Genomic DNA, 25,872 nt, shown 5'->3' with positions numbered 1-25,872 from the left:
AAGGAGTTAATAAAGGTTCTATTAGATCCACCAGATTTGAATCAGGGAGGACATTTTTCTTTTCTTAGCTATCCTCTATAGGTAAAATTCTACATTTTCCTATCAACATTGATTGCTGGGAGAGAACAAATAAAGGATTGAACATACATCATCTCATCCCATTTCTGCTCTCTTCTGCAAAACAACTCTAATACAGTATGCTTTTCTATAGAGCCATTCTCAGGTCATTTCTTTCCTGATTCTAAATCATATTGAGGCCAGACTGTGTTACAGAAGTAAACTATTTTTGCTTTTGCTTTTTTTCATAGGCTTATAACTAAAATCTTTCCAATATTTCAAAATACTGTCCAAAGGAATGCTATTGGATTTAGAATTTCTCATTTTGAAGACTTTCTGCAATCAGTAACCAATTAGTAATTAGTAAAAAATACAAATGCAGGATAAACCAATAAACAAACACTTAACACTTAACTATATTTAAGTAACACACCAATTAATAACTAGACTAGACACAAGAATTAACAGGCATTAAATGCTTAACACACCAATTAACAATTAAACATTAAACACTTACAATACCTAGGTAACACACCAACTGGCAGTTAAACAGGCCTACTCAATTTCACAAACACCAGTTAACTGTTGGATTATTTATTTTCCAGGAGTTTAATCAACAGACAAACTCAGGTCTGTACTCAGGTACAGAATGGTACCCAAATACCAGAAAGGTGTTGAGGTCAGACCAAGGGGGATCATTCTGGAAGGGAGACTCTGGCCTTCCAGCCTTGGTCTAGGGGACTCAGACCGCTGAACTAAATTTCCAGTCTGTTCTTACTCCTTGATGATCCGCTCACATCAGTTGTCTGGATTGGAACTGGAAGGAGTTTCTCTCTTTAAAGTTTCTCAAGGCTCCAAAAGGGTCTGGAGTACTGGCAGGACGGATAAAAATCGAATGGCTTAGCCTCTGTTCTATAACTTCTTGTTAAAATGCACTTTGAAATTTATTGCTTTTTTTTGTACATACGTTATATTTCACAATATAAAAATGTTTAAAAATTAATTTTGAAATAAAGTTTTATCAGAATGACTTAGAAAAAGAAGATTCAGGGCATAGAAATAAAGCTGGAAAAACAAAGCGATCTTTGAAGAAAATCATTAAGAAAAAAAAGGAGGAAACAAAACCCTGGATGAGGATGAGTCTGTTTTGCATTAGAAAGACTTAAAGCTGGTGAGAACTTTATACCGTTTATCTTCATGCACAAGGGGATCAATTCATTATCCATGATGCTGTCTCAGGGCTGAATTATCATAACGGTTTTACGGGCCACAAAGCCCTGCTGTTGCGTAATATCGGTTAGAGGAGAGAACCCAGAGGATTTTATTACTTAAGAGTTTAGAAATTTTATTATCCACGCCCTCTGCGTCCCCCCCCCCCCCCCCCCCCCCCCCGCCCCGGCTGCCTACCTCAGCCAGGATTTGTGAATGTCTCCATTCTGGGGTTTGGAAGAGAAATCCTAAGCAGTGAAACCCAAACTCCTTAACGAGGGCCTACAAGATCCTCTAGATCTCACCCCTACTTAATTCTTTAAATTTCAACTGTTTTCCCCACCCATCAGCTTCTCCGGCCTTTACAGTCTTCAGTAAGCCAACGTTGTTCCCAGCCTTGGTGAATTCGCTCTTGCGGGTCCAGACCCGAACCTGACTCGCTGTTTTAGCTCCTATGCCCTCTATTTCACAGGGACGTTCCTTGACTGCCCTATTTAAATTCCCGAGCCCACCCGTACGTTCCATCACATTATTGGCAATGGCACTCTCTGAAATTATTTCCATATTGTTTCCTCTCACTAAGAAGGAAGCTACTTGAGGAAGGAATAGCTGTCAATGTTGTTCATCACTGTATCTTCCTCACCTAGAACTCACAGGCACGCAACAGGTGCTCATTAAATATGTGCTGAATGAATCAATGGAATGAATATTTGTGGACTGTCTCCTTGGGGTGCACTCTGGCTTAGAGATAGAACGACTTCTCGGGCAAAAGTAAGTTTGATGTCAGCACTCCCAATCTGCCGCAGAGATGCCGACCCCACACGATTTTGTAGAAGAGATACCGCCACAGCGCATCGCGCGGAACTGCGGCTGCGCGGAACGTGTCTTGGGGCGTGGCTGACGGCGCTCTCCCGAAGTGTGTCGGGAGTCGACTTGCGATGGCCATGGAGGACGAGCGGAGTTTCTCGGATATCTGCGGCGGCCGCCTGGCCCTGCAACTCCGCTACTACTCCCCTTCCTGCCGGGAGTTCTGCCTCAGCTGCCCTCGGCTTTCGCTGCGTTCGCTCACCGCTGTCACCTGCAGCGTGTGGCTGGCGGCCTACGGCCTCTTCACCCTCTGCGAGGTAATGGCCGGTCAGCCCATCCGGGCCCTCGGAGTCGGGTGCTCAGGTTTCGAAGGCCTTTGGTCTGGTGGGCGAGCCGCGGCCTCTCATCGTACCCCAACTACTGTAGTAGGGACGATGGGCGGGAACTCATTGGTTTCTGGGGGCGCCACTGCATTGCTGGACAGCTCTTTTCATTTCGTTTAGTGAAGTTTGCTCGGGTACATTCTGCCTCTTATGGGTTTCTCCTCTGCTCTGTGGCTCTATCCAGCATACATCTAGTCTTGGCACGACAGCCTAAAACTTGAACTTCCATGTACTGTGTGTCGTAATGCTCATAGAAATTTAATTCCAAGTGTTCAGAAAACTTAAGCGGATCGTTCTCATCCATCACTTCCAGTCCTTAGAGTTAACAAAACCTTGTATAGTCTTCCAGAAACTGTTTCTGCTTCTCGGTGTATGTGTGTGTATTCCTATTTTCTCTTAGCCTGTTTTCACATCTCTAAAATGTAATTAATGTCTGTCATGCTGGGGTCAAATACAATAAACTGTTACAGCATTCAAAGAAATGATCCAAATTGCTCTTCTCAGGTTGAGTTCTGGTTTTCCAGGTAGTACCCTGCATTGAATATGTTATTCTGGGAGTCATTTGATCAGAGCTAAGAACAGCAAGACTATTTACTTCTGTAATATAAATGTTGTCCCCATTACTGCGTCCGTTAGCTTTTGTTGCCATTAAAGCACATTTCAGAGCATGATAATTTTAGCATAGATATGTGCAGAATTACAACTGCCCTGAGTTGTATCAAGTTTTATCTAAAAGTTTGTTCATGTCAGCTGAAATGATGCTACAAATGAATGAATTGCCAGGACAGTCCGCAAAAAAAAAAAAAAAAAAAAAGATTTAATTTATGATATAGTTAATTTGCTAGCTTGAGTTCTAGCTATGTGGTGAAAGGGGAACAGATATAATGCCCATTGAATGCCAAGTGCTTTACTGAATGTCAGACTTCAACCTTAGAAGAAAACCAAGGCTCAGAAAGAATAATAACTAAGGTCATAAATCTAGAAAGTGGCAGACCTGGGATTCAAACCCAGGGGTGTCAGACTCAGACTCTTTTTTTTTATTCCAATATATTATGTTGCCCCCTCCATGGGAAAGAGTGATCTTAGACACATTTTTAAAATAGGAGAAAGTTGTTTTTATGCCAGCTCTCTTTTATACTCTTTTCTCTCATTCTGTTGTATCACATTTTTTGCCCCATCAACTGCCTGCCTAGGACTCAGTGGCCTCACTTCTTTTACACTCTACTGCCAACACTTCATAAGGGCTCTGTGTACCGAAATTTCTTATCTTTCCTCCTATTGAAAACTTTTCCTCAGAGTAATAAATCTTGGTAGGCATTAGGAGTGAGAAAAAATCTGATTGCAGGAATTTGTTCAAAACGACTTATAGTAGCTTAACCCCAGCCCAAATGAATATTGAATTGTTGGGATTATAGACAGAAAAATAATAGGATGTAGGAAAAAATGCAGGTAGCAATGAAGTTTTGTGCAGGGATTACTTTATTAGAAAGCCTGGATCAAATCTCCTAACCTTTACTGTTCTTCCATTCCTTCTTCCCTTCCAATTTATTGCAACCTGTAATGTTCTTTCCCCTTCCTTTCCAACTAAGTATATCTGTCATTACCCACCACTACCTCCTCTAAGCCAGTTAAATTGGGCTCCCTTGGAAGTGTTCATGGGATATTTCAGTGCATTTTAATCTCTCTCTTTTACACCTTCTTTTGGCATTTATAGTCAGTATCATGGTATTTTCTAAAATATTTTGTGTGTAGTAGCCTTGCCTCTACTTAATCTATAAGGGCCAGGAGTGGATTTTATTTCTATTGTTCCATAATCTTATTCAGTTCAGAGTATGTACAAGATACTACTAGATACCAGGAGGGTAATTAACTCAAAGTAGGTATTTCTTAGTCATTGGAGAACAGCAACAAATCCTCCGTTCATTAGGTAACAAGCAATTATCTAGCACAGGAGTCAGCAGACTTTTGTTTTAAAGGCCTAGGCAGGGGGCCCCATGTTGTCTTTGCTGCATATTCTTTATTTCTTGTTTTTGTTTACAACTCTTTAGAAAATGTAAAAAAAAAAAAAAAATCCTAGCTTGATGTCAGTCAGATAGAATAGTTTGCACTTATTATTTGTGTGCTGGTTTGAAATTGTTGTGTACCCTGGGAAAGCCATGTTCTTTAATCCTGATTTAGTATTGCTGGTGGGACTTTTTGATTAAGTTGTTTTCATGGATTCATGACCCACCCAACTGTGGGTAGGACATTTTGGTTAACTGGTTTCCATGGAGATGTGTCTCCACCCATTCAAGTTGGGTTGCTTACTGGAGTCCTTTAAGAAGGAACCATTTTGAAAAAAGCTTCAGAGTTGACACAGACCAAGATCTTTGGAGATGGAGTAAGAAAATGCCCCCAGGGAAGCTGTTTGCAACCAGAGGCCAAAGGATCAGCAGATGTCAGCCATGTGTTTTCCAAGATTGGCCTCTTTTGAGTCAATGTATATTTTTCTGGATGCCTTAGTTTAGAAATCTTTATGGCCTTAGAACTATAAATTTGTTACTGAGTAAATTCCCTTTATAAAAGCCAATACATTTCTGGTGTATTGCATTTCAGGTAGCATCAACAAACTAAAAGTGATTTTGGTACCAGAGAGGTGGGATGTTGTGATTTGCAAATACCAAACATGTTGGAATGGCTTTTTAAATGGATAAGGGGAAGATTCTGGAAGAATTATGAGGTGCTTATAGAAAAGGCCTAGAATGCTTTGACGAGACTGTTGGTAGAAATGTGGACTCTTAAGATACTTCTTATAAGGCCTTAGACAAAAATAAAGCATGTGTGATTGCAAATTGGAAGGAAGGTGACCCTTGATTTAAGATGGCAGGAAACTTAGCAAAATTGACTACTGGTGTTGGAAGGAAGGCAGAATTTAAAAGTGGCGAGTCGGTATAGTTAGCTCAAGAAATTTCAAACTAAATGTGGAAAATGCAGCTTTACTTCTCCTTGCAGCTTATAGTGAAATGTCAGGTAAGCGATTAGCTGAGAACTTTCAGGGTACAAAGAAACCAGAAATTGATGTTTGGAAAATTCAGGACTCCCTGAAAGGGAGACCCCAGAGAATAGTGCCTCACATGAGAACTTAACCAAACTGGGAACCAGTCACCAATTACATGGCAAAGCAGGATTGGAGATGGTTATCCAGAAAGGATTTGTGGAAAGTCCTATTGTCTGATGGATATGAACCCAGTATACTGCATAGAAAACCAACAAGAGTGTTGTGGGATCTGTATAAACGAAACCACTGACGGTATTGGCTAAAGGTACAGAAGAGGAACAAATTGAAGGATGCTAAGAAACCTTGTGCCAGCAGAATGGACCCATCTATGCACTTGGAGAGGGTGAGTTTACCCTGAAGGCAGAAGGCGAGGCTTCCACCTCTATGTTCAGGAAGAGTTTTGGTGCCCCAGGCCTTGAAGAGGATGGGGCACATTCCTTGGGGATTGGGGAGACTTGCTGCCTCCCCATTGTTTTGAGGGGGTTGAATGTGTGCCCCGGAAATGGCAGAGAACCCATGTGCTGCCCCAATGATTGGAGAGGGTGAAGCTGAGAAAAATGTGGTCTCCCCAAAGTTCCCCAAGGTTGAAACCCTCATCCCAGCATTTGGAGAGAGGAGGACCACTGCATAGGCCGTTTTTGCTGGTTTGAAAGGATGTATGTCCCCTAGAAAAGCCATGTTTTAATCAAAGTCTCATTTTGTAAAGGCAGAATAATCTCTATTCAATACTGTATGTTTGAATCTGTAATTAGATCATCTCCCTGGAGATGTGATTTAATCAAGAGTGGTTGTTAAGCTGGATTAGGTGACAACATGTTTCCACCCATTTGGGTGGGTCTTGATTAGTTTCTGAAGTCCCATAAAAGAGGAAACATTTTGGAGAATGAGAGCAATTCAGAGAGAGCAGAGAATGCTGCAGCACCACGAAGCAGAGAGTCTATCAGCCAGACCTTTGGAGATAAAAAAGGAAAACGCCTCCTGGGGAGCTTCATGAAACAGGAAGCCAGGAGAAGAAGCCAGCAGATGATGCCATGTTCGCCATGTGCCCTTCCAGATGAGAGAGAAACCTTGACCATGTTCACCATGTGCCCTTCCACTTGAGAGAGAAACCCTGAACTTCATCAGTCTTCTTGAACCAAGGTATCTTTCCCTGGATGCCTTAGATTGGACATTTCTATAGACTGGCTTTAATTGGCACATTTTTTCAGCCTTAGAACTGTAAACTAGCAACTTATTAAATTCCCCTTTTTAAAAGCCATTCCATTTCTGATATATTGCATTCCAGCAGCCAGCAAACTACCACACCCTTGGAAAGGGTGGGACTGCTGCTTTCTAAAGCACTGATGATAATGACTGCCAGACTTTGAAATCTAATGGAGTTTGCCCTGCAGGTTTCCAGAACTGTTTGGGACCTTTGACCCCTGTTTTCCTTCTAGTAGCACACTATGGAATGGGAATATGTGTCCTATGCCTGTCCCTGTTTCGTATATTGGCAGCAGGTAACTTGTTCAGAGTTTCACAGGTCAGCAGTCAGAGAACAATTTTGCCTTAGGATAGACCATGCCTGTAACTAACTTTGATGAGATTTTATACTGTCCCTGACTTTGTATTGTATTTGTATTGTTACTGAAATAGTTTAAGGCTTTGATATTGTAGTAGAATGTATTTTGTAAATAGAAAAACATGTCTTTTGGGGGTCGAGAGGGTGGAATGTGCTGGTTTAAAACTGTTGTGTGCCCCAGAAAAGCCATGTTCTTTAATTCTGATTCAGTATTGTTGGTGAGATCTTTCAGATTAAGTGGTTTCCATGGATTTGTGACCCACCCAGCTGTGGGTGGGACATTTTGTTAAGTGGTTTCTGTGGAGATATGTCTCCACCCATTCAAGGTGGGTCACTTACTAGAGTCCTTTAAGAGGAAACCATTTTTGAAAAAGCTTCAGAGTTGACACAGACAAAGATCTTTGGAGATGGAGTAAGAAAATGCCCCCAGGGAAGCTGTTTGAAACCAGAGGCCAAAGGACCAGCAGATGCCAGCCATGTGTCTTCCCAGATTGACCTCTTTTGAGCCAAGGTATCTGTCTCTGGATGCCTTAATTTGGACATTTTTATGGCTTTATGACTATAAACTTATAACTTAATAAATTCCTTTTATAAAAGAAATTTTTAAATTCCAGCCTGCCATGCTAGAGACCCAAGTTCATTTCCTGGTGTCTGTCCATGAAAAATAAAAAAGAGCCAACCTATTTCTGGTATTTTGCGTTTCTAGCAGTATTAACAAACTAAAACAATGTGTTAGGTGTGCAGAACTAGAAAGTTACAAGGAATAGTTTAAGAACTTCCTGCCCTCAAGGAATGACAGTCACAAATTATTGAATCTCTTTGATTCTATGTCACCGGCGATTGTTTTGTGTACTGTGTTCGTTTGCTCAAGCTGCTAGAATGCAATATACCAGAAATAGAATGGCTTTTAAAAGGGGAATTTATTAATTAGTAAGTTCACAGTTCTAAGGCCGGAAAAATGTCTAAGGTATCCAGGAAAAGATACATTGGCTCAGGAAAGGCCAATGTCTGCCACATGGGAAGGCATGTGGCTGGCATCTCCTGGTCCTTGCTCTTGGTTCTGTTTCTTCTAGCTTCTGATGCCAGTGATTTCCTCTCTAAGCATCTGTCAGCCTTCACTTAGCTCCTCCAGAAGCAAAACTTTGGTTTTTGGCTTGCTTAGCATCTCATGGGAAGGCAGCTGGTGACGTCTCTCTCTCTCTTTGCCTGTCTCTAGTATCTGCTCTGTCAGCACTTCAGGCATCTCCAAACAGCCATGACTGTCAGCTCTGAAGCAACTGTTCTCCAAGCATCTGCATCTGAGGTTTCTTCAAAATGCTTCCCCTTTTAAAGGACTCCAGTAAAATAATCAAATATCCACCTTGAATGGGTGGAATCACATCTCCATCTAACCAAAAGGACTCACTCAGTTGGGCACACCACATCTTCACAGAGATAATCTAATCAGAAGGACACACCCACAACTGGGAGTGCCACATCTGTGTGCAGATAATCTGAGCAAATGGATTTCCACCCTACAATATTGAATCAGAATTAAAGGACATGAATTTTCTGGGGTGCACAACACTTTCAAACTAGCACATGTGTCATCCTTTTAAATAATTGCTTTTTGGAAAAAAAGATAAAACAATGCTACATAAACACATCAACCGAAAAATACATTTCAACTTTAGAAATGTTGAAAGGTTGTAAATATTTTAGGATCAAGGGAACAAATAATAGCTACTGATTTTGAGCCCTTGTCACATCCATTAGTCATAGTCAGTTGTAAGTAACAAAACAACTAAAAGAGTCTTAAATTATGAGGACCTTTATTATTTTACAAAAAAAAGAAGTCCAGAGATAGGAGGATACCAAAGTTGATTACCTAAGCAGCTCAGTTGACCCTGGTTCTTTTCAAATTACTGCCCTTTCATTTTCAGGATACTCTACTTTTCTCAGCCTAGCTCTCCTCATGGTTTGGCAGAGGCTGTAGTAGTTCCAGACACTACAACTTCATGATGAAGGAAATTTCTCTTCCTTACATCTTTTTTTTTTTTAATTTTAAATTTTTAAAAATTGTAATGCAATTTCATTATATATGTATTATATATTCACAAACCATGTCATTATCCAAAGTGTACAATGTTAGATCTCTTTTTAAAATCTATTAAATGTTCCAGAATCCCCTCGAGCTGACCTCCCCTCACATCTCATTAGCCATAGTCCTGTCTTGCCCCCAGTCCTAAACCAGTTATGACTCATGCCAAGTTCTCCTAGGCTGTTGAGAAGGTGATGAGTAACATCTGCTACACTGTGCTAAGCACTTACAATTCAGTCTGATTTTGCACTATATATTCTGATGAAGGTGTGTGAGAGGAAAAGATCTGGGACCTCAAGTTGCACTTTTGGAAAACTCTTTGAGATTGATGTGATGGTGGACATTTTGTTGATGAAGGTTCTCCATAGACCTATCCTGTTCAAAGTTGTCTGGATCTACTTCAATATATACATTTCATGGCACTGCAGAGCCCAAATAAAAGTGATTCTTCCTTTTACTATGCATGTTCCTTTCATCTGTTCAACCCACAGCAGAACAAAGGCTTTTTGCCTTTCTTTCACCCCTACCAAGCCTTTTCTTACCCCCCTAGAGTTGACTTGTAATACAGCAGAAAATGCAGGTGACCACTTGGTAATCTTACTGCCTATGTCTGGCTCTCTCTTCAGAACAGCATGATCCTCTCTGCTGCCATCTTCATCACCCTCTTAGGCCTGCTTGGTTACCTCCATTTTGTGAAGATAGATCAGGAGACTCTGTTAATCATTGATTCCCTTGGCATCCAGATGACTTCTTCCTATGCCTCAGGCAAAGAAAGCACTACCTTCATTGAGATGAGCAAGGTGAAGGATGTTGTCATTAACGAGGCTATTTACATGGTGAGTATTTACTGGTAAGTCTTAAAGGCCTCTCTAGAGGAGGTAGCCCATGGAGTGATTCTGGATTTAAACTGAGTCTTAATACTTTTGAAAGTATTTGATGTCACAGAATTCAACTTGAAGACCCTTCTCTTCTAGTACATGTGGTGTTTTCTTTTTGGTTGTATGTCTATAAACCATAAAACTGAATCTTACACCAAAAAGATAAGTGACTTTAGTTTTAAAGAGGGACAGCAGGTTTTCATGGATAGGGAATCAGCACTTCAACTTTAATCTCTAGCCCAGCTTCAAAAACAAAAAAAATCACGTGTTTTTTGTTTGTTTTTCTTTTAAAGAATGAGAATAAACTTCTCCCCCACTTAAAGGCTATCAGGTATTCTACTACTTAGAAACAACCATTTATAAACGAGCTTTGAAAAAGAAACCAAAATGAGTTTCACTTAGACTTCTGCTATTTGGTTTATTTTCTTACAGCAGAAGGTGATTTACTACCTCTGCATTTTATTGAAGGATCCAGTGGAACCACATGGGATATCCCAAGTAGTACCTGTCTTCCAGGTAAACACAGAGCACTTTTCTTAAATCTCCTTTCCCCCCAAAAATCCTCTTCCTTCCCCCCTTTCTGCACATTCACTGCTACTTATGCTCAGTAGGAATGTAAGTTTTTGTTGTATTTGAGGATACAGCTGTTTTTAGTGAGAATTAGGATTTTAGTTATTTAGAAGTTCCTCTTTAGGCAAATACAGGTTCAGAAATATTATGAACACATACGAACTTTAGAGAAAAAAATCATCAAATATATAGCAACTTCTGCCCTAAATCACCGTTCATCTACTTTGACTTTTAGTCGATTAGTATACAGTTTTACATAGGTGTCATTGATCTACATGAGTTTTACTCTATTTTGAATTTTGCTTTTTAAATCATATAATGCACATTTTCATGCTTCTAAAACCATAGGATTTATAATTTCAAATATCTATATAGGATTCAATCATGTTGAAGTATCACTTTATTTAGCCACTCCATTGCTAGCTTTTTAAGTGGTGTCTAGATTATTTTGTTATTCTCTTACAAAAAACTACCTATATAAACATGATTAAATAAATTTCTTTATAGGTATATGTTTATGTATTCATTTAACCCTCAGTCATCGCTATTCCTTTTTCAGAAAAGATTTAAAGAAGCTAGGCAAAAAAAAAAAAAAAAAAAAAAAGAAAAGAAAAAAATGCGTTTGCATTAGTTTCAAAATTACAATTATTTTATTAAAGTTTATGAATAATTTTATAGGATTTTATAAAGGTTAAGCTTGGGCTTCAGAGATTGGATAATTACCATGCTATTGGCAGTTTTTACTTGTTTTACTACAGCCTTGGCTAACAGTGGATTTAGTTTTTAGTTTAAATGTAGGTAAAAGCATTTTAAAGTTACTATATGTCTATCTCTTTCAGTGACAGACTCTTCATACTTCCTTTTAAGTGTTTCCTATTTCCTCTTGTTTTAAACTATTCATCTGCTCTCTTGGTCAGGTGGAATCTAGATGATATGTTTGCAACAAACCTTTATATTTTGGGGTAGCAAGCTTTTATTAAATGTTTTCACATTTTCCCCATTCTGTAGTTTTTCTTTTGATTTTGATTGTTACATTTCACTGTACAAAATATTTTTCATTATTTATATATTAACCCGACCTTCTGGTCTCTGAGGGTTATACCATAGCTTATGACACTTCTTGAAAGTCACTTGTTACTCCTTTTGCTTGCTCTTAAGAGATGGAAGTAGTGAAATTTAGAAAGAACAAGACCCTGTCCATTGAGCTTCTTTTTCACACAATTCGCAGCTGGCTGTGGGCCTTAGTTGGGGTGCTGTGAGGCCTAAACTTTCTCCCTCTCTGAGCTCACACCTGTGCCATTTATACCCCTTGATGTGGATGAAAGATTGAGTTTGCACATGGATACAGCACAACTAAGCACTCTTTTATGTCCATCTTGACTCTAAATCTCTCCCTTTTGGATTCAGAGTGCCAAGCCCCGGTTGGACTGCTTGATTGAAGTGTACAGGAGCTGCCAGGAGATCCTGGCACACCAGAAAAGCACATCAACAAGCCCCTGAGTGCCAGCATTCAGAAGGCCAGTATTGTCTTCCATGGGAGATGACTCCTAAGCCATAGTGGCTGGTTTATTTTCTGTATTCTAAACCATCAGGTGGACACGGTCCTAGAAACTGGGATGGATACAGTGGATCTCAGAGCCATAGAGTAGGTGACTGGGAAACCTAACTCGGGTGATGTTGAGCAAAGTACTTCTGTGTATTTTAGTGTTTCCCTTGTAAGGTTTTTGTCTACTTTACCAACTGAGAGGAAACCTTAAACGATATGTCAAAGCACCATCAGCAAAGAACACTTTGTGAAATTTCTAAGCACATTGTTTACTTTTTTGTTGAAATTTGTGAATCAAGACACTAAGAAACTGATATCAGATCTCTTGAGAAAGGTTTAATTTAAAACTGTATAAGGAAGTGCCCTATATAAAAGACTAGTTTCTGTCTACCTAGTTCCTGTGTTCTGTACAGGATTAATTTATGATGACTTAATAAATGTTCTTCCAAAACATACAAGTAATAGCCTGGTTCACAATCAGCTGCTTTTTATTGACAGACATGATCATGGCATTTCAGTCATGGATGTCAAGCACATTAATACTGTTCTGTTATTCAGCACTGTCTGTGGTTTCAAGAGCTGCTTTTGCAAGAGGGATGAGATGAGGCCAGACAGAAATTTGACTCTGGTTTCCAGACACTGGACTCATGTTAAAGGATTAACAAGCCAATTATAGAAAGCTTTGTTTAAAGGCACTTCTTCTGTGTAAAGTTATTCTATGGGAGGATTCTTGAAGGGTTAGTAGGAGAGAGGGTGGGAAAATAGCTTGACCCCTAAATTCACTATGAAAACAATTCTGTTCTTGCTTACTCTTGGAATTTTTTTTTTAATTTTTGTTAATTCTCAGGCAGAAAACACTCTCTTCATTGGTCCTAGAGATACTCAGGATATTATAAATTCTGTATATTATATAATCTCTGCCTTCTGCATCAGCCCTAGAGAAACAGTTATCCAGGAGCCTGTGGTACATGTGACCTGTTCGAGGTAGAAATAGCTCAGTTAGATCCCCAGGATCTAACTTCCTTCCTCAGGACTAACAGATCCTTCCTCAGGACTAACAGATCCTGAGGGGAGGAGGCAGGAATGGAAATGGGAGATGGCTGTAAAACTGCCTGTCTTGCAAAATCAAATTCAGTTAAGATTTACAAAAATCAGACAGAGGTTCTGATCTGCTTTTTTCATCATTCTTGTCAGTCAGAGGTTCTGATCTGCTTTTTTCATCATTCTTGTCAGTTTAAAGAGTGAACAATGGTGAACAATTTAAAGAGTTAGTAGCTGAGCGGTTCAGATAAACCAGTTCCAGCCTTGCATTTTGGCACTGTGCAAGAAACATACATAGTTGGGGTAAGAGGCCTGGTTCTTGGATACTGCTGAACTCATCCAGTTTTCAGCACTTTACTGACAAATGGCAAGACTGTCTTAGAGCCATGAAATAAAGCTCAGTTTCCCAATTGTTAAAAAATAGAGTTTGAACTCTGTTTTTTTTCTGTTAAGGGAGGGTGGAAACAAGGATCATTTCCTCTCAAGTAGAAGGTAGGGGTTGGGGAGTGGATTTTGGTGTCATCAGGAATACAAAAGGTGGAAGAAATTTTCCATGTTTTTCATTTGACACTTTTAGGCTAGAACAGATATCACTTATGTGCCTTTTGTCCTCAAACTAATTCCCAGCAGAAGTTTGCCAGAAGTCTTAAGAAACAAATCCTGGTCCACAAGCCTAGAGGAGTCCTCTGTGTTCCTGACTTATCTTCAGTGGCATCAATTTGCAGCAAAAAGTAGAATACATTTGCTTGGTTTTCAAAGAACAGGGAAACAAATGATAGCCACCTTCTCTTACAGTAGTGAGCACAGCCTTCACTGAGTCCTGTCTAATATCATTAAAATGAGACAGGGAAAGGTCAGATTGGACCCAACCCCTTCCCTTACTTGGACAGTGTGTAGTACTGAGTTTGGCTTACAGTCTAGTGTTGCGAGAACAGTTTCAATAGCATATTAAGGAGCCACTGCTTTGTAAGGGCACTACGTATGTCTATTTATCAGTTAAGGGCAAGGGCAAGCCTATTACTTTTTTCCAGCCCTGTCAACACTTTAAGCCAATACCTTTCCCATTAGGGAAAAGAAGTCCAGTTTTAGGCTTTTGTCAGAGTTCAGGTGTGCTGGACAGTTTAGTCTGGTGTGTTCCAGAATGTTGGGAAAACTTCAAGTATAAGTCCCCACATAACAACCATATACAATATAAAAACATTAGCCTCCCTGAGAGTATCAGTATACAAAGCCCTGCCTTACAGCACTGGTGCCCTCAGTAACAATGGCCCATCCCTGTCTATGTCTAGAATCTGGTAGCAGCCAGATTCTTATAGGAAAAAGAAGAGTAATCACTGGGTTTGGATTTTTAAAAGTTGGGCCCTGAAACATTATAAAGGCCCCAAGAATGAAGGCTTCATGAACACTGAAATTCTCACACGTTTCACAGATCAAACCAAGGAGGGAGTGAGTTAGACCCATCACAGTAGTGTATAGCTACCCCAGGAAATATATATCTAATCTAGAGGCACTAGTGGTCATAGGGAAAGGGGAAGGAGAAATCTTCACAGTAGCATTGGCCCCTTGGTAGCATGTGGAACAGAAGCAAAGAACTGTTGTCCATCCAGTTCCCATAGTTGGCGGGCAGCAGGTGGGTTGGTAGGTGACCTCAGAGTTGCAGAGCAATGGTTCATGTAGCTGGCCATGATGAAGGAAGCCTCTGCAATCTAAGTAGGGGACAGAGAAACAAAGGAATTGAGCTCACTTTGGTGTGAATACTGGCTTTCTCACTTACTGGCTGTTTTGTTGAATGCATAACCTTTTTTTGGGCTTCATGTTCTCATCTCTTATATAACTACCTGGGAGAAAATATCCAAAGAGGGTCATTACTCTGGTTTAGAGGCTCAGTGAAATGGATGTCTATTGGTCTGAGGTCCTCTGAGATGCATAGTACTCTCCAGACAAGAAAAGGACCAACCATTCTGCTCTGGTTGTCTCTACAGCCATGGAAAGGGGCCCTTTTTTGGAGGAAGGAGTGTATATATCCCCTCCTATAGCATAAGTGGTATTAAAAGGAGGAGGTTTATCATACTCCAACCTTGGAATTAAAAGTGGAAAGAACAGGGTTTCTAGTTTCTCAGAAGAGAATCAGGAATTATAAATCAGAACTTATGTTTCTGAGCCTTTGTAATTGTCGTTTTTGCTAGTCAACATTTCTAGTCAGCATTTCCAGTGCTGAGTAGGAATATAGCCCTTAAAACAAGAGAGGTCTTTGTGCTTGTTTTCTAGACCACAAAGAAGGGAGAGCACTGTGGAGACTCCCATTTTGTGACAAGTGTTGGGGACACCAGAACCCAAGGACAGTGTGAGAGCACTCTTAAAAGGGAAGCTGGTCCAGTCCCTGGGCCTACTGAAAGGAAAAGAAAATGGGCACTTGACTCAGGCCTGATGGTGCCAGAGCGTCAGAGAACTAAAAAAGATAAAGAGGACAGTAGTAGCTGCGCCAGAATTAGTTCCCTCCCCAACTAGTCCCTCCACCAGCTCAAAAGGGACTACTGAGATGCAACTCCACCTAAATCCTGTGGGATATTCATTATACTTAGGCCAAGAACTTTATTTGGGACTGGGCCCTTCTAGAGAGTACGATCATAACCCATTTCCCCTCTAAGCTCCAAGCCTATCACATCATACCAGATCTGAGTAAAACGTTTTAGCAGCTGTTGGATTTACCTTGGGAGCAGCCATCCGGAAGATCAACTTGTCAATGTGGCCTTTTCCAGAGCTCTGGTCTGGAATGGATCTAATCACAAGCATGAAGTCATCCCGGCAGCCACCAAAGGTCGTCACTGAAGAGTAGGGGTAAGTGACGTGGACTTGCTGTGGAAAGGGGCCAGTCAGTTCTGGGGAAACTTTCCACCTGCCTCATGACCAGAGAACCAGCATCTTGTACCTGTGCCCGAAGGGGCACAGGTACCTTAACCAGAAAAGGAGAGCTCTGCAGTAGTCACAATTTGTAAGTCAACATCTTGAATATTTATAAGCTGTGTCTAGACGAGACAGCTGTGCTTGGGTAGGGGGTGAGGGTAGGGAAATGCTGGTCACATAGCTCAGGCCTCTGAGTCCAGAGTGAAGAAAAGATAATGCTCAGGAGAAGGGAGCCAGTCCTCACCCCTCCATACCATACTGTTGTGGTCCAGGATGCTAATGCCATCCTCATTCACAGCAATCCACACCAGAGTATTCTCCTTGGAAGACAGCTGGGCAGGCTGGGTAAACATAAAACCACATCAGACATCCACAGCCTGAGATGCTAAACTGTTAAGAGCTTTCTGAGGAAGGCGGCACAGCCAGGGGTCTGCTAAGCAGTAATTTCCAACCTTTTTCTCATCTTGAAAATGCTATTTGTACAGCATATTGGGGTAAACAGAGCAGACTGCTGATGGCAGGAGGCATCTGACCTTGAGGCTCTGGTCACCTACATGACCCTCTCTGGGTGTTATAATTAGTTTCATGTGTCAGCTTAGTTAGATATGGTGTCCAATTATTTGGTCAAACACTGGCCTGCTTATTAATGTGAGGGTATGCTGAAATGGGATTTACATCTATAATCAGTTTATTACATCAACAATTTTAACAAAGGAGTTTGCCCTCAGCAATATGAGGAATCTCCTCATTTGATAAGTTGGAGGTGCTAAAAGCCAGAACTGAGGATTTCAGAATGAACTTCAGCAGAACTATTGCCAGAATTTCCAACCAGCCAGCTTCCCTGGGGAATCAGACTAAGGTTTTGAGCATCACCTTTATTGGTGTTTCCAGCTTGCAGCCTGCCCTATGGAATTTGGTCTTGCCAGCTCCCATGGTGCGTGAGTCAGTCCTTATAATCTAATACAAATAAATATATCCTGTTGGTTCTTTTTCTCTAGAGAACCCATCCTGCCTCAGTATGGTTAGAAAGCTTTGTACTGCAAAATACAGGCCAGTCTTGGCTGGTCTGTGATGGGAATGGGGACCAGGGTGTTTTCTGCTAGCTCTTTGAAGCTGACAATATTCTGCCCACAATCTCTCCTAGCTTAAGTGCATCTTGCTTTAATCCCTTTCCTAGGGGCTATAAAAGAAATAATACAAAATGCAATTTTATGGGGTTAGGCCCTACAAACGAAAAAAAAGATTATTTGGTGGGCATTTCCTAGAATGACTTAATTTTTACTGCCAGGGATGTAGCAGGATAATCCAGACCTCTCTCCTACCCAAAAGGCTGAGAGAGAGATGGATATGCCACCTTTTCAGAAACTTTTTCCATCCTTCCAGGCTAAGTGGATCTCTGTTATATGTTTTTAACAACTTATGCTTTTCCTTCATAACACTTGTGACAGTTTGTAAAAAAAAATGAAATTTAAAAATTAAAAAAATCTATCTTATCTATTATCTATCATCTATCTATCTATCTATCTATCTATCTATCTATCTATCTATCTATCTATCATCTTCTATAGAGAGAGTTTGATTGGTTGTTTGATGTGCGCCTCCCCTACTAGATGGGAAGTTTTGTCTGGTTCACTCACCTTATGTAACGTCAAACTAGAATAGTGCCCAACACATACTAGAAGTGCAAAAACTATTTGTTGAATGAATGAGTGTATGAGTGTCCCTTGAGTGATCTGTAGTGTCCAACTTCTGATCTGCAGCCTCAGAGAACAGGATCAGGACCCAGATTTGAAGACAGCGATTATGTATAAAGTTCATGCACACCAGACACTCAGTAAGGAAAGTTCCAACTTTAATTACTGTTGGCCACCTGGCTTTCGTGCAGGTGAAATGAACTGTTGCTTGAAGAATTTGATTCCTCTGGGTGTCATGCTAAGCCATGCTAATTTGTTTAGGTTATACATTTTTCTGTCTTTTTCTCAAATGAAACCACTCTTGAGAGGAAGTGAATTAGTTGGTCCTATCTCTTCTTTCTGGAGTAGCATTGAGAGAGAAGTCAATAATTGATAGATAACTATCATCCATAAATAATTCTGGCCCCGAAACAATGAATCACAATTCTATTCTGGACCATGGAAATCTGGAGTATGCCAGAAATGAATGGAGAGATTGCGACCCCTGGTGGTTGCTAGTGTGGAGGCAGGGGCTGCAGACTGGACTGGTTCAAACATGGAAGCTCCCAGAGAGACTTAGAACAAACCTGAGGGTATGGGATGCTCCTCCTGTTTGTAACCATTGACACCTACCTGGGCAGCAAAGAGCTTAGCACCAAAGAAGGGCCATTTCCGGGCCACCGTCAGATAGATACGGATGCACTCAGGAGGGGAGCAGCCTTGCAGTGCTGCCCACTTTGTAGTCAGCATATCTGCCAGGTGTCTGATTTGGATGGAGAGAAATGATGCCAGTGAAATGCCAACATGTTTTCACTGCAGTTCTGAAGCCTCCCCCCAACTTTACAATCCATGTCACCCCACAGGGACATGCCCCAGGAATCTGCAGCCTACCTCAGCTGTTCAGGGGGGACCCCGTGTCTGTAGCGTCTTGGGTAAAACTTGTCTAGGACCTGCTGGAGAAGATGCTGAGCCTTGGCAGGGGGTGTGCCCCCAGGGCCTGGCAAGTTAGGTCTCTCCAAATCCCCATATTCTACCTGTGGTAGAAGCACATGGGAAGACTAGTTAAGAATCTGGAGTTGGATGGGGAGAGGAGGACTCCTGGAAAGGTGAAATAAATCATTAATTCATTACTTTATTGATGGGATGTAACTAGATGTGAAATATACTTGTGAAGAGACTCTTTGTCTCATTTCATAGACACTAGAGAAAGAACCTTAAGGTGCAAGAATATTAGAGATTATCTATACTAACTCTCATTTTGCAGCTGAGGTTAAGTGCCTTATCCAAAGCCACACAATTAATTAGTAGCAGACAAGGGAAAGGAATGTGGGAATTCCGGCTTCCAGTCCATAAAAACATGCACATATGGGACTTAGGACTGAAGATGCTACAGATCCTAGAGTATAACAGTATCCCAGGTGTAGCCTTTGGAGTTGGATACTTGGTTCAAATCCAAGCCCTACCATTTATCATCTTTGTGACCCTAATCAAGTTATTTAAATTCTTTCAGCTTCAATTTCCTCATTTTTAAGTGTAATAATAAAGCATGTGAAATGCTTGGCACAGCACCTCCTATAGAGTATTCAATAAATGTTTACTACTACAAAGATCAACTATTATTTGCCCTCCCACTTCAGCATGTAGGCCCATATTCTTTCTGATGGGAATCATGACAGTGTCCAACATACCTCTGGCAAGACAGTCTTTCTTCCACAGGCGGTAGGGAGAAGAGTCCAAGTCTAAATGCATTTTCCTCTTCCTAATTCTACTTAAAATGTTTGGGTTCACAAATTTTATCACATGTTATTTAATTTGATACTTACAACAACTCTGTGGGGGCAGGCTCGGACTGCTTTCCAGAGAAGAAAACTAAAGTATATATAAGTGAAGTGATATGCCCAAGACTTCATAGCTAGAAGATGGCCAGGACTCAAACCCAGGTCTCTGGATTCCCACTCGACTGTTCTACACTTAGCCTGGATCTGCAGTAAGAGGCTCTGCTGGGTAATAAGTCACCTTCTCTCCAAAGCAAGGGAAAGTAAGGCCACCCTCTCCTCAGGCATCATATGATCTGCAGAATCTCCTGTGTTTCCAGCTACGTGCTGCATTCCACCATGGACCCAAAGATGGCATTCTGACACTCCTGGTTCCTGCAGAGAACCTTACCTGGGCCATCAGGGCAGCCATCTCAAGAGCTAGTTCCTTGTTGACCGGAAACCTCCCTGCCACTATCTCTCCACTAGTTTGGGAGGCAAGCAGCAGCCTCTCTCGTTCAGTTTCCCCTTTCACGTGACTCCGAAAGTACAGCCTATTAGGAAGAGAATGAGAAGAGGCCAGGACTCAGCTGGAATCCCAAAGAGGGATGAGACTTTCTCTGAATTTGTTTATCTTGATTAATAATAATAAAAAAAAAAAACTACTCAATACTATTTGTAAGCCTTTCTTCTATTACCTCTAGAAAAATTTAATCAAGTACAACACAGCAGATACAGGACCATGTAGATTTCACACCAACAATAGCATGTGGTTAATTCTGAAGATACAATTATATTTTTGAATTAGGTAAAAGGAATCTGGAGCCTGGAATCATAGCTTATTAAGGAACTGGATAAGTTATGATTCTAGGAGACTAATGGAAATCATTTGCCTGGAGACTTATCTGGAATTAAATTTTCATTCAAACTGATAGAAAGTCAGGATGTCTACCTCTGTATTTCCTGGAATTGATATAACAGCTATTTATTCTTTAGCCTTTAAAACTTGGTGTTCATGCAAAATTTCACTCCTTTAAAGCAACCCATGAGGTTGATCTGTTTTCAGGGGAGGGTGTGTGCATGCGTGCATGCAGTACAAGGGAAGGCTGACTAAGAGCCAGGGCTGCCCAGTGTGTCAGGACCAGGAGCAGAGCCAGCCTGGGCCTGCAGCTAAGAACCACCAACCAATCTTGTATCTGTGGGCCCCTCTGCCTATCTGGGACAGGCCATCCAGTGGGGAGGGGATGAACTGGCACCCCACATTTGACACCACCCATGGGCAGTGCTTAGGACCTGTTCTTGTATATCAGCTTCACGATGCGTGTACCGCCCTCGGACTTCCTAGGGTGCAGCTCCTTCAAGGCTTGTTCCCACTTGGAGATGGCATCACAGATCTTAAGGAGGCAAAAGAAAAAAGTCACAAAAGCCCCTGATGAGGGGAAGCAAGGTCTAGCCAGGGCAGGACTCAGGAAGAACAGACGAGCAGAGGTGAGTGACTGTCTTCCCATTGGGAGGATGACCTGTGGGGCCTTGTACTCCCAGGGCCAGAGCTGCCTGCGATTCCCCACAAACAGATGATGAGGTGGAGGAAGCCCAGCAAGGAATGCTGCCCCCAGTGGTCTTAACATCTGAGGGGAACTCCCCGGAGGACAGCAGTCCTCACTCAAATACATGGCCTTTTGCTGGCTCTAATTCCATTTCACTGACACTATTCTCCTCTTCAACAAAAATACTCAGAGGCCTACTGTGTAATAAAGTATTATGGGGGCTGGGGAATTTACAAAGAAGGTAAGTGGCATAGTTTTTCCAAGCAATGGTAAGGGACTATAGAAGTCTTCATACTGTTACACTAGATACTAGTTGACACTGGAGCTGAAATACCTTCATGTATACTGCAGCACATTGTTCTGAAAACATTTAATCCTCCCATGTTACTAACCCCAGACCATAATACAAGATAGGTCTTTCTTAAATCCCATTCAAGGGCCTTTACTTACAGAGACACCATAAGGATCTACCTCCTTAAAATATGGTTGGAACTATAAGCATAGCCAGAGCCATGCAGACAAAGTAAAAGTGAAGTACAGCATACAGTGCAATTTCTAGTGGGTCTAGGCAGTCAATGTCCACCTAATATGATTGTGCATACATAATTGGCAGGAGACTCGGGGCTACTACTGAGACGTGCCGACACAAAGCTGAGGAGCAGCTTTTCTCCTGCCTGACTTACTGGCTGCTGGCTGCACAGCAACCAAAGGGAGCCAGGGATATGGAGATCTTGAGTCTAGAGACATGGACACACAGCTTTTCTCTGCCTGTACAGGTCCATTTTAGGATGGCACAGAATTACTATCCCTTTCCCTTCTGATCATACATCTGTGTTTATGAGACCTGTGGGAGCACCTAGAGCCCAGCACCAAACAGGCTGCTGAACAGTCAGGCACTTGCCAGACAGTTCTTTCTCCCACCACCAATATACCAGAAGTAGCTCAGGAGGGGATCACTCAGCTTAATGGGGAGGCTATCACCTTGACACTCTCCTGCAGGTAGTGTTCCAGGTCCCTGCCAGAAGGATCATCTGTGAAGAGGGAAAAGCCGTTGTGGGATGACTTTCTCATGCCTGTCTCCTGGTTCAGCCGCTGGAGGAACTCATCAACTGTAGAGGAGCCATCAAAACCAACCACCTGAAGGAGGAGAGGTGTTCTGTCCCAGAGTGTACTTCTAGAGATGAGTTCATGGGGGCAGTGGATGGGTCTGAGTACAGGAGGTGAAGGGATGGGTTGAAAGGGCAAGGGCAAATACAAGAGGCCAAAGAAAGCTGGTTTCTGTATTTATATGTACTTAAGGTATGTGACTCTGCCCCCTTGTAAACCGGAATCAGACATAAGCTCTGTTTCTCCTTTATGTCAATCCTTTGGATGCCTTGATTTTGCTATTTTCTTGGTCAGTGTCTCAGCTTCCCTGTTCATGCAATGGATTCAGAGATCTACTTCCAGGACCCCAAAGAGTGAAGCACTTTTCTCCCACAACACTAGCACCAATACTACCCCTCCCCCCCAACCCTAAGCCCATACCTTTTGCTTGCTTGCCTATTAAAAATCTGCCCAGCCTGAGAAGGCTTAGCACCTATCTGGCCCACCGCTATTCTCTATGGGTAGTGATATGAGAAGACTCAAGTGAGTGAGCACACCCAGCCTCCTGACCTGGTAAGTCCCATTGGCAAAGTGCACAGGAATGCTGAAGGGCAAGGAATGGTGGAAGGGGTTACGCAGCAAGATGGACATCACTTCCATGCGTGATGGCCTGGCTTCCCGCTCTCCAGTCTGCAGAGTCCGTTCTACTGCGCGCTGACAATAGATGGCATACTGGCCAGTTTCATTTCTGAAAGACCATAGGAGACAGAAAAGGAGAATACTAGGGACTCCATCCTCCCTGTCACCTTGGTATCCTGAGTCCCCTACCCAGACCTAGTCAGAACCAAATGTGCCACCTGTGAGAGGCTGTGGAAAAAGCCCCAAAGACTCTAGGGATGTTCATTTGTTCATTCAGGGCCCTTATGCTGCAGGTCTGGTGGCATGGATATTTCTTGCAGGCAGCAGAGAATGAAAACTGGGGAGGTGGTGGTGGGGATATGGCTTCATGTGAGAGCCCCACACAACATCCATGATGTATGGTTTGGTGTAGAGAAGCTCGAGCATGCCAGAGCTCCACAACAACCCATCTATGTACACATGATGGTTGGGGTTTCTATGTACCACCCAGAAAATCTCAAGGCTGGGGCAATCTGAAGGTTTTTCATTTGGTCTGTCCCCATATCCCTCTTAATCATGCCACAGTCAGTAGTGCTAGTATGGCAGAGGAAATCATGTTCACTCACCTGGGATCTGCATGGCGTTGGAGCTGCTGTTTGACATACCAAAGAAAGTGATGCTGAGGTAGGAAGAGTGGGGCACACAGAGCCAGGAGCTGCCAGCACTGCCATGGGGGACAGACACACCGGGTGAATGTGATTCTGCAGCCCACCTACTCTCTCTGAAGCACTGCTCTCTAACCAGAGCCCCCAACCATATGAGCATCTCAGTTGGCTTTGGCTCAGAATGGTGCATAAGGACCACATGGACAGACCTGTACTGAGGCAGCTTTGAGCACAGAGGCTGACCACTGACCAACTTAACTCTGGGACATAAGAAATGCTCTGAGGATACCTGCCCAGTCACTTCCTTTCACATTCCCCACCTCCTGGGGAGCCCTTCCCAATAGCTCCTGTAAGCTGATCCATCCCCTGGGATGCCCACCTGTAACAGCGAGTACTTCTGAGGTGGGCGGCAGCTAGTCTGCTTCATGAGCTGGCAGTAGATCTCACTCTGCAGCTCAGAGTGAACCAGGCAGACCTGCAGTGCTGTCTGGGCCAAGGACACATGGTAGTCCACTGAGGCAGCTTCCAAAGGCACGTTGATGAAGAGCTGGCAGGACTGGGAGGGAAGGGATGGTAGGCACAGGAAGACTGAACGCCCTCGGTTACCACCCTCTCCATAACAGTGGAATGGTGTCTCCAACTCCAAGGGGAAGGTGAACAGACTGGCCATTCCCCCAGGGTTCAAGGGAGGCTCAAGTTCACCTGTCACTGCTTGTGAGTGTCGATGTTTGCTGGGAGGGGTAACCGTGGGATAGAATCATTACTTCTTTAAAATGTTTCCACTGCATAAGCAAGACATGTCCATTAAAAAAATAAACAAACAGAAAATTCAGATAGGTACAAAGAGCCTTCTAAAATAGGTTGGAATCTCTCAGATCCAGAAGCAACAACATAAACCTGCCTTTCCTGCTGTTAACTATAGAGGGAGAGAAATCTTCAAGGGAGAGTTTTCATTGGAGCCTCCCAAGGATTCATGCATAAAGACCTAGTTTCCTCCGTTCCAGAAGCTCTCCTCCCAGTGGGGGGGGCTACATTCTTGCAGCAGGGAACTGGGGGACTTTATCTTCCTTTTCAGATTCCTCTGCGGGCCAACTCCTAACTGCATGGGTCTCCTCCACCTAAGTATTAACATCATGTGGGTGCCACCTGCCAGTGGGGCTGGGCTTTGTGCCCACTTTACCTTGAAGAGCTTGAGGGCCTCTGTCTGCAGGGCCTCTGAGGGCAGGGTGGTGAGGGACGTGTACAGCCCGTCTTTGCTATAGCACAGCATGGGATGCCTCCAGAGCGGGGAATCTGCCCAAAGCACAGCACCAGAGACAGCAGCAATTACCAGTAGAGAAGGAACTCACCTTTCAGCACCCCTTTAATTTATGGGGAAGACAGTGGTTTAACTGTTTATAGTGCAGGGTTTATCATCCACAGAGCATGGATGTGGAGTTAGGACATACACGAGAACGACTATGCAGGAAAGTAGCTGCCACTTTGCTTGCAGGATTGCAATGTGGTTGCAATATTGTGGGCATCTGAATACAAGAGTATGTGAGCAGAGGATGATTCCTCCTGGCAGTGGCAGGTTTGGATGTAAGAGGCTGCAATAAGCCTCAAGAGTAGTAAAGAGTTGTGTATGTTGTGTGCTGTTAGTTCCTCAGTGCTCTGAGTATCCACAGCAAAATAAAGGCCCCAAAACACTCCAGGTTTAGGTTGGCCTGATCCCAATTTAGGCTTCATTTATTGATTAACAAATTCTAACTATAGATTAACCAGCTACCTTCCTTTTTCAATCCTCTGTCTAGCCAGCAAAGCTATAGGTTGAACAGAATAAAGCATTTACCCAGGTCACTGGAAAGTCTGCTTCCCAAACTCCCATGATGAAAAGCATGGTCACCTCAGTATCTTGATCAGAGACAGAGGGATCCTGGAGTTTGGGATGGGAATTCCCCTCTGTGGCTTAGATGTTTAAAACAGCTTCAAGGTGCAATAATGCTGTCTTTGGGTTCTTAATCAACCATCGTCCAACCACCACCCTCCAACCCCAGCAGTGATGGCCACTCTTCCTTACCTGGGTCTCCTTCACCATCCAGCAATTTTCCAATGAGCTGCTCATAGGCAGTACCCACTTTGGCACTGCTCACACCTGCAGCCACTGTGAGGTGGTAAAGCCACGTATCCTAGAAGGGGATGGAAAGCCATCCGGTGGAGATGGGGTGGGAAGAACGGCAATAGCTCCAAGGAGGTTCCATGAGCCCATGGTGGGGTTCAGCTAGTTTGGTTTCCTCTTAAGAAGAAAGACTTAGGATGAAGTGAATATGAACCTAAGTTTCCAACCCTGTAGTCCTATCTCATGGCCCCAGTCAAGAGTGTTGATCACTGGGAGTAATTTCATATTAGGAATATCCCACTTAGAGAATACTGGTTGCTGAAGTGCCCAAGAGGGAAATAATCTTGAATTTTGGGGA

General features: G+C 42.6%; 2 protein-coding genes across 11 annotated transcripts in view; one reads left to right on the top strand and one right to left on the bottom strand.

Annotated features, from left to right (window-relative positions):
• The first annotated feature begins 2,167 nt into the window (after positions 1–2,167).
• PIGH (phosphatidylinositol glycan anchor biosynthesis class H) lies at positions 2,168–25,626 on the top strand. Of its 8 annotated transcripts, none has more exons than XR_013160320.1 (5): positions 2,168–2,390; positions 9,761–9,970; positions 10,445–10,528; positions 11,990–13,289; positions 13,329–13,590. XR_013160320.1 is itself a non-coding variant. In XM_077122800.1 (5 exons), exons 1-4 carry the CDS (start codon positions 2,205–2,207, stop codon positions 12,080–12,082), a joined length of 573 nt encoding a protein of 190 aa, XP_076978915.1. In that variant the 5' UTR covers positions 2,168–2,204; the 3' UTR covers positions 12,083–12,099; positions 15,929–25,626. The 8 variants fall into 8 exon arrangements, 7 of the variants coding, with proteins under 7 accessions (XP_076978915.1, XP_076978913.1, XP_076978912.1 ...); XM_077122800.1 differs by lacking the exon at positions 13,329–13,590 and adding an exon at positions 15,929–25,626 and having other exon boundaries at positions 11,990–12,099; XM_077122798.1 differs by lacking the exons at positions 11,990–13,289; positions 13,329–13,590 and adding an exon at positions 15,438–25,626 and having other exon boundaries at positions 10,481–10,528.
• PLEKHH1 (pleckstrin homology, MyTH4 and FERM domain containing H1) overlaps positions 11,263–25,872 on the bottom strand; it is a 67,117-nt gene continuing 52,507 nt past the window's right edge. For 2 of the 3 annotated variants that reach the window (XM_077122793.1, XM_077122794.1), the window contains exons 17-29: positions 25,476–25,584; positions 24,597–24,709; positions 23,796–23,972; positions 23,378–23,475; positions 22,704–22,881; positions 22,029–22,184; positions 20,794–20,894; positions 19,913–20,054; positions 18,638–18,780; positions 18,380–18,509; positions 16,328–16,414; positions 15,879–16,025; positions 11,263–14,875 (exon numbers count right to left, since the gene is read on the bottom strand). In XM_077122793.1, coding sequence (XP_076978908.1) covers positions 14,714–14,875; positions 15,879–16,025; positions 16,328–16,414; positions 18,380–18,509; positions 18,638–18,780; positions 19,913–20,054; positions 20,794–20,894; positions 22,029–22,184; positions 22,704–22,881; positions 23,378–23,475; positions 23,796–23,972; positions 24,597–24,709; positions 25,476–25,584 — 1,743 coding nt within the window. In that variant the 3' untranslated portion in view covers positions 11,263–14,713. Of the gene's footprint in view, positions 14,876–15,878; positions 16,026–16,327; positions 16,415–17,908; positions 18,107–18,379; positions 18,510–18,637; positions 18,781–19,912; positions 20,055–20,793; positions 20,895–22,028; positions 22,185–22,703; positions 22,882–23,377; positions 23,476–23,795; positions 23,973–24,596; positions 24,710–25,475; positions 25,585–25,872 lie in introns of those variants that run through there. The other variant, XM_077122795.1, reaches the window with a different exon arrangement.

Source organism: Tamandua tetradactyla, chromosome 12 (genome assembly GCF_023851605.1).
Source record: "Tamandua tetradactyla isolate mTamTet1 chromosome 12, mTamTet1.pri, whole genome shotgun sequence".
NCBI classification, from domain to species: Eukaryota; Metazoa; Chordata; class Mammalia; order Pilosa; family Myrmecophagidae; genus Tamandua; species Tamandua tetradactyla.
The sequence above is the reverse complement of the archived record's forward strand: the minus strand, read 5'-3'. Positions and strand labels throughout refer to the sequence as shown.